This window comes from Chinchilla lanigera, unplaced genomic scaffold (assembly GCF_000276665.1).
Source record: "Chinchilla lanigera isolate Chin_1 unplaced genomic scaffold, ChiLan1.0 scaffold00193, whole genome shotgun sequence".
Taxonomy (NCBI): domain Eukaryota; kingdom Metazoa; phylum Chordata; class Mammalia; order Rodentia; family Chinchillidae; genus Chinchilla; species Chinchilla lanigera.
The window spans coordinates 689,032-696,802 of NW_004955594.1; the positions used below are offsets into that span (position 1 = coordinate 689,032).

Consider the following 7,771-nt stretch of genomic DNA (forward strand, 5'->3'; position numbering starts at 1 on the left):
TTTTTTTTTTTTTTTTTTTTTTTTGGTAGTACTTTGGATAAGACCCAGGGTCTTCACACTGAACTACATCCCCAACCCTTGTTTTATATTTTTATTTTGAGACTGGGTCTCATTAAGTTGACAAGTTGATCAAACTGGGCTCCAACTTGTGATCCTCCTGCCTCAGTCACCCAGAGTATTGGGATTATAGGCGTGCACCACTCTGCCCAACTCTACTTGTATATTTTTTTGGTGTACGGTGTCATGTTTTGATATACTTATACATTGTGTTTTTAAAAACTAAATTTATTTCTTTCATTTTTAAAGTATGTAAAACATGAAAATGGTATATATTAACAGGGTAACATGATATTTCCATACATGTATACAGGTGGAATGCTTAAATCAGAGTAAAAATGTGTCCCCTCAAATATTCATCTTTGGTGAAAACTCAAAATTCTGAATGTCTTTCTTATAGAGAATCCATTGGTAACAATAAGCTTCAAATATTTCTCTGAGTGGACAGTGGGCATAGAAAGAACAATTTTATCCTGTTTTCTTTTAGGAGCTGAATATGATGATCAGACCAGCCAAAGAGAAAAAGAAGATGATAAAGTCTTTCCTGGTGAGAGCCATACTTACGTCTGGCAGGTCTCAGCAGAGAATGGGCCAATGACCTCTGACCCACAATGTCTCACCTACTCATATTTTTCTCATGTGGATCTGGTGAAAGACCTGAATTCAGGACTCATTGGGGCTCTACTGGTATGCAAAGAAGGTATGTATAAGAAAGGGTAAGATTGAGATGAAATAAGCAGAGAAGTACAAACAGCTAGATTTATTGATAGCAATGTTCTTTCTTCTGAAAGACTTTTCTTTCTCCTAGCATTATGCCCATGGAAGGGGCAGATTTCTATCCTGGGTAATCCCAGTGAACTCTAAATTGAGCTCAAGAGCAGCCAAGGTCAGGAATAGATGTCTGTTTGCAAAGAATTGCTATTTTCCGCTTCAAATCTGTAGGCTGTCTCAGTCGTGATTTCCATTGTCTTTTACCTTTTGCATATTTTGAGCTATGTTCCTTGAAAGCTTCATGGATGTAAAAACATTCAAGTACATGATCAGTGGCACATAGATTGGCTAATGTGCTATTTGTAAGCCGAAATTGTATAAAAACCTGAAGAAAGTAAGCACTAATTTATAACTTGTTATTCTAAAAATAATCTTAATTTTACTTAAGTCTCTTTTAAATTTATAGATTAATAGCAAAATCTAGGAAGTAAACTTTACATAATTTGATTTTAACCCTATTTTGTGGGGTGGAGTCAGCTTTACTGCAACATTTTTGTTCCAGTTGTCTACTGTGAGGAGCCCCACTATTTAGTGGCTAGAAAGCCAATAATTTATTATGTCTTATAATTTTGTGGGTCCCATGGAATTTGAAAGTGTCTTGTCTCTGGATGTTGCATGAGTCTGTTTAAAGGTCAGGGCTGAAATCATCTCAAAGGTGACTTTCTTAACATATCTGTCACCTGGGTTTGAAAAACTCAAACAGTTGGTCAGCTCTCCACACCATTGCTCCAGCATAGATGCTATAGGGTTCCTAGACTTTTATATAACTTTCTCTAATGCAGCCTCAGAAATCACACAGTATCACTTCTGTTGCATTCAACTAGAACAGATCACTAATGCTAGTCTGTAGAAGGGGACTCAGCCTTCAACCTATGGAGGATAAGCAAAGAATTTGTAAACATGGGCTGGGTATGGCGGCATATGTCTGTAATCCCAGCATTCTAGGAGGCTGCAGCAGAAGGACTGCAAGTTTGAACCCATCCTGGGCAACTTGGTAATTTAACAGATCTCAAAATATCTTTTAAGAATTTAAAAGGGCTGGAGATGTAGCAGAGTGTGAACTCTCTCAAAAAAGAGAATTTATGAACATAAACCACCATACCTTTCTGAATAATGATGATGAATATGCTTCAAAATCATAAAGAGACGAAGGAGCCTAGAAGAGTTTATAGTTTGTAAAGTTTTATTTGGATTAGTTTCATAGCCATAATCCATAACAAATTGCTAAAACCACACAGCCTGTTATATATGTGATGTAAAGGTGAATGAAGTCATCAAAACAAAAGTATTTACATATATATAAAATAAATAAGTCACGGGCTGGGGATTTAGCTCAGCGGCAAAAAACGCCTGCCTGGCAAGCGCAAGGTCATGAGTTCGGTTCCCGGTACCGGAGAAAAACAAACAAAAAAAAACCCACACACACACAAAATAAATAAATAAGTCTAAAACCAAAATAATTTCTTGACAGAGAATTGAATTAAAATGTCAACAGAGGATCTAGCTGCGGGTAAGATGGAGTAAACATACTCTACTCTTTTCTGCCACCGAATTCAATAATAAAGATGTGACAAAAACGCACAGCTTAGGTCTTTGAAAGTTCTCAAATGTGAGTAGGACAGACAGATAGGCAAAGACATCCTGTATTCTCCAACTTGAATAAGAGACAACTTGAAACTTGAATTGAGCACTATGTTGCAGCAAGAGTTCCATGGATGGGAAAGGTAACTCCGGGTGCTCGCAGTTGAGGGAAGCTCCACTTTGCTCCTTGCCTCCTTACTCTCCTGTCCCAGCCCCAGATATGCCCATGGCAGTGACAGTGGTTGGCAAGAGAAGCCTGCAGAGCCAAAACTGAGGGAGGGGGCGTTACTCTCTACTCAACAGAGCTGCAGATCTGAGCTGTCAAAGTAAAAACCCATTGCTTTTTTCTGTTTTGTCCTGTTGCTTTACCTTAGATGTGGTACATTTGTGGCACTTGGCAGTTTTCTGATAGAGAACCAAAAAGGGAACTCACAAAACTGAAATGTTGAGAGCAATAAGAGAGACAAAAGTTCTCAGGAAAGTAAACCTACAAAGCTGCCCATGAACTCCTGGATTCCCACTCAATATGTACCTGCTGGGATCTAACCCTAATTAGCACGCCGAAGACCTTGAGAACTGAGACTTCCACTGAGTCACTAGACTAAGCACTGGGTGTTAGCAGTGGATTGGACACCACAGTGATACAACAGAAACTTTAAAAACTGAACCGACCCCAGAACCACAACTCATGCAATTCTTTAAAACATTTTTGATGGTTGAGAGAACATTTTGTGATGGAGTTTTCCAGGTGTGTAGAGATTAAACAACTGAAGCAGAAAGGGAGGAGAGTAAAGGGAAATGTGGGTTCCATTCAAATTCATTCCAATGAATGTAGGATTCGGTGGTCTCTCGGTGGGCCCCAGGAGAAAACAGCAAGGGGATTTAGAAAATAAAGGCAAGAGGCAAAAGCTGCAGTCAGGTGGAGGCCTCTCACCTGATGGGCAAGAGAACTTTACAACAATAGTAGGGGCGTTTATTTATACCGTTCCAAAGTCAGTGTCATGAGAGGCAATGTTGCCTAGCTACTAATGTCTGAAACTGTCCAGGCAGGACGATTTTCTGAAGACTGAGGTAGCTTGACCGCTGGAGGCACTCTGGTTCTGTCCTGCCCCCACACATATGACCGATTTCCAGCTCTAGCTGCTCCGAACAAATGAATGAATGGCAAAACATTGATTCTCCATAGACAGTAAAAACTTAAGAATATATTTTGTAGCACATAGAACAACCAATAAAATATTATACAAAGAAATAGAACAAAAATTATTATAAGCAAATTAAAATGTTTAACTCAAAAGAATGCTGGTAAGGGGAAAATCAGAGAGAAGAGAGAAAAAAGCATAATCAAATGATAGGCTTATGTCTAAACATGTCAATAATTCTATTAGATGCAAATCATCTAAACTCACTACAGTGATACCTTGATTGTCAAATGACTCCAAGCTCGAACTTTCTACTACCGGAACAGCAAAATTTGAAAAACATTGTCTCAGTGTTCCTCACTTCGCTTGGTAGTCAAACTAAAAATCTGACTTCAAAAAACCTGTTTGCCCAAGAGTAAGTCACACATAGCATCTTGCCAGGGACACGAACGGTGACGTTTCAGTCTAAGCACCGCTCTGTCCCAGACAACATATAGTACTTGTTTTAGTGCATTAAACTTTCCTCATTGTGCTTTTCTTTTATGCTTTATTTGCATAAACTATCATAACTATGGCTCCAAAGAAAGTTAATGATATCAGCAATAAAGCTAAGAGGAAAACTGAGAATTACAATAAAGTTGAAGGAAGAAATTATTGTGAAATTTGGTAAAGTCCTGGAAAAATGAATTTATAAGTATAATTTTTTGGCCTCAGAACAAATTATTTGGTTTTCTGTTATTTCCTATGGGAAAAAATATGTTCAGTTCTTGAACTTTTTGGTGTTCAAACCCGAATTTGGAGTGAATTGAGTTCAACAACTGAGGTATCACTGTTACTAAAAATAGAGCTTAGAACCCGGGATGAAAAAAAAGCATGAAGTTATTGTATTTTTTTAGAAGAAACTCAATTAAAAATAATAATACAGGTAGGTTAGAAGTATAAGGACAGGAAAGGATATATAATGCTGAACCTGGTGTGGTGGTGCACATTTGTAAACCCAGCACTTGGAAGGCTGAGGCAGGAGGATCACCATGAGTTCAAGGCCAGTCTGGACTGCATAGCAAGACCATATCTAAAAAAAGAAAGGAAGAAAGAAAAAGAAAGAAAGAAAGAAAGAAAGAAAGAAAGAAAGAAAGAAAGAAAGAAAGAGTGAGCCAGAGTACAACAAACCTATAATCAAAATACTGTGGTATTGCCATAAGGATTGACATAGAGATCAGTGGAATGGAGTTGAGAGTCCAGAAATAAACCCCTAAATTTGTGGTCAGTTGATTTTTGACAAGGCCATTAAACAGAGTAAAGAATAGTTTGTTCATAGTGCTGGAACAGCTGGCCATCCACATGCAAAATAATGAAATTGGACCAGTTCACCATATACAAAATGGATCACAAAATTGGATCAAGAGGTGAAACTATAAAAAATAAAAAGACAATACAAGATTAAATTAAAAATTTTTTTCATAACATTGATTTGGCAATGGTTCCCTGAATATTATGCCAAACTTTTGAACTTCAAACAATAACTTCAAAAAAGTAAAAGAGATAGCACTCAAAATGGGAGAAAATGTTTGCAAATCATATAAGTGATTTATGTCTGAAATATGTAAACAAATCTTGTAACTCAATAATTTAAAAGATATATATTCCAATTTTAAAATATGCAAAAGATCTGTGTAGACATGTCTCCAAAGAAAAGTAATTCAAATGTTCAGCAAGCACATGAAAAGAATTAGATATTAAGGAAATGCAAATCAAAACCAAAATGAGACAGCACTCCACACTTCACACTTCACACTACGATGGTTATAATTTTTTAAAATAAGAAAAGTACAAATATCGGCAGGATTATGGAGAAAGTCTAACCCTCAATACAGTACTGGTTAGAATGTATGACACTAATTTAGGTACAACTGCTTTGGAAAACACTTTGGTAGTCCTTCCAACTTTTAAACACAGAATTACCATATGACCTAGCAATTCCTAGGTATAGTCTCCAAAGAACTGATAAGAGGCATTAAAAACAGGCAGCTGCATGCTCATAACACAGTGCTTCAAAATAGCTAACAGGTCGAAACAACCCAAATGTCTGCCAAATAATGAGGGGATAAACAAGATGAAGTGCATCCATCCAATGAATATTATTCAGCCATACAAAGAAATAAATTACTGGTACATTCTATAATGTGGATATACCTAGAAAATAGTAAGTGAAGAAGTCAGACATAAAGGGTCACATAGTATACAGTCCAATTTATATGAAATGCTCAGAATAAGTAAATCTTTTAAAACAAAATAGATTAGTGGTTGCAGGGCCTGGTAATAGAAGAGGAAGAGAGGTGACCCTAATGAGCATAGGATTGCTTTTGGGGTGATTGAAATGTACTGGAACTAGATAGTGGTGATGGTCATACAACATTGTGAATGTACTCAATGCCACTGAATTGTATACTTCAATCCAAGTGAAAAAGTAAATTTTAAGATTCATTTTACCATAATTAAAAAATTCCAACAGTAAAGAAATACCTGGTTTCAGATTGTTTCACTGGTGAATTTTATCAGTATTTAAAGGAGAAATAAAACCAATTCTGCAAATCTCTTCCAGAAAATAAAAAATTTTGAACACTTTCCAATTCATTAAAAAAAGTCAGTATTATCCAGTACCAAAAGCAGACAAAGATAGTACACTGAAGAGAACTACAAGTCAATATCCTTCATGAACCAGGCATGTTCATTCTCAAAAAACATCAGCAAATAGAATACATCAGTATATCTGGGTGTGGTGGCACATGCCTGTAATCCCAGTACTTGGGAGGCTGAGGCAGGAGGACTGTTGCAAGTTTGAGACAGCCTGGGCTACAAAGTGAGCTCAAGGCCATCCTGAACTGCATAGCAAGACCCTGTCTCAAAAAGACAAAAAAAATCAATATATAAGAAGAATGTACCATAACCAAGTGTGATTTACCAGGCTCATTTAATGTTTGACAATAAATCTCCGTAGTCCATGATATTGTAGTCCATGATAGGCTAAAGAAGAAAAATGACGTGATTGTATCAATTGATGCAAATGAAAGCATTTGACAAAATACATCATCAACTAATGATAAAAACTCCCAGCCAACTAGAAGGAGAAGATAATTTTCTCAGCCTGATAAAGAGTACCTACAAAAAACTTATAGCCAACACAATCCATAGTAGTAAAAAAAATGCTTCCCCTCTAGGACTGGAAACAAAGCAAGGATGTCTATTCTAACCACTCCCATTGTACTGAAAGTCTTAGCCAGTATGATAATGCAGTATTAAAAAAGCATACACTAGAAAGAAAGAAGCAACACTGTCTCTATTTCCAGATATTATTGTCAATGTAGAAAACTCAGAAATCTTTAAAAAAACAAAACATCCTCCCATAATTAATAACTGAGTTTAGCAAGGTTGTAGAATACACAACACACAAAAGTCAAGAATTCCTGGAAACAAAAAATTTTAAAATACTGTTTAAAATTTCCCTAAAAATTAAAAATTTAGGTACACATCTAATAAGACATGTATAATGCTTGTACAGTGAAATGTAGAAAAGAAAATAAACATTTTTCTTTGACAAAAGCAAAGAAGACTTAAATGTAGAAGCACATTATGTTTATGGACTATAAGATTCAGCAGAGTAAACACTATGTTTATGTCTATTCTCACTATACAGATTTAATGCAGTACCAATAAAAATATAAACTTGATTTGTGTCAGTATAGATAAGCTAATTCTATAACTTATATAAAAAGACAAAAGTAGTATATTTGCCAAAAATATTTCGCAAAAAATACAGTTGAAAGAATCACCTTGCCCTATGTTACAACTTACCACACAGTTGCAGTCATCATGACACATTGGTTATTGGGAAAACTCACTGGTCATTAAAACACCATAGACAGTCCAGAAATTGTTCTGTGGTGCAAACATCATTCAATAGAGAGAGGATAGTCTCTTCAATAAATGATGCTGGAATAATTGGACATTCATATGCAAACAGTGAACCTTAATGTAATCCTTAGTCCTTACACAAAGATTATCTCAAAATAGATTGTAGATCTAAAATGTAAAATATTTGTTGCACAATAGATAGTGCACTGGACTTCTAAAATGTATCATGTATAGCCAAAGAACAACTGGGATGAGAGAAAAGAGAAAAGAAAGAAAGAAGGGGAAAATATGTATATGTATATGTATAT

At 36.0% G+C, this 7,771-nt stretch overlaps 1 protein-coding gene across 9 annotated transcripts in view; it reads left to right on the forward strand.

Moving 5' to 3' along the window:
• F8 (coagulation factor VIII, procoagulant component) overlaps positions 1-7,771 on the forward strand; it is a 141,416-nt gene that overhangs the window by 30,346 nt on the left and 103,299 nt on the right. For all 9 annotated transcript variants that reach the window (XR_001232543.1, XM_013509994.1, XM_013509997.1 and 6 more), the window contains one exon: positions 545-757. Coding sequence is in view for 8 of the 9 variants with exons in the window: in XM_013509994.1 (XP_013365448.1) it covers positions 545-757 (213 nt within the window). In the remaining variant the exon portion in view is untranslated. The remainder of the gene's footprint in view (positions 1-544; positions 758-7,771) is intronic.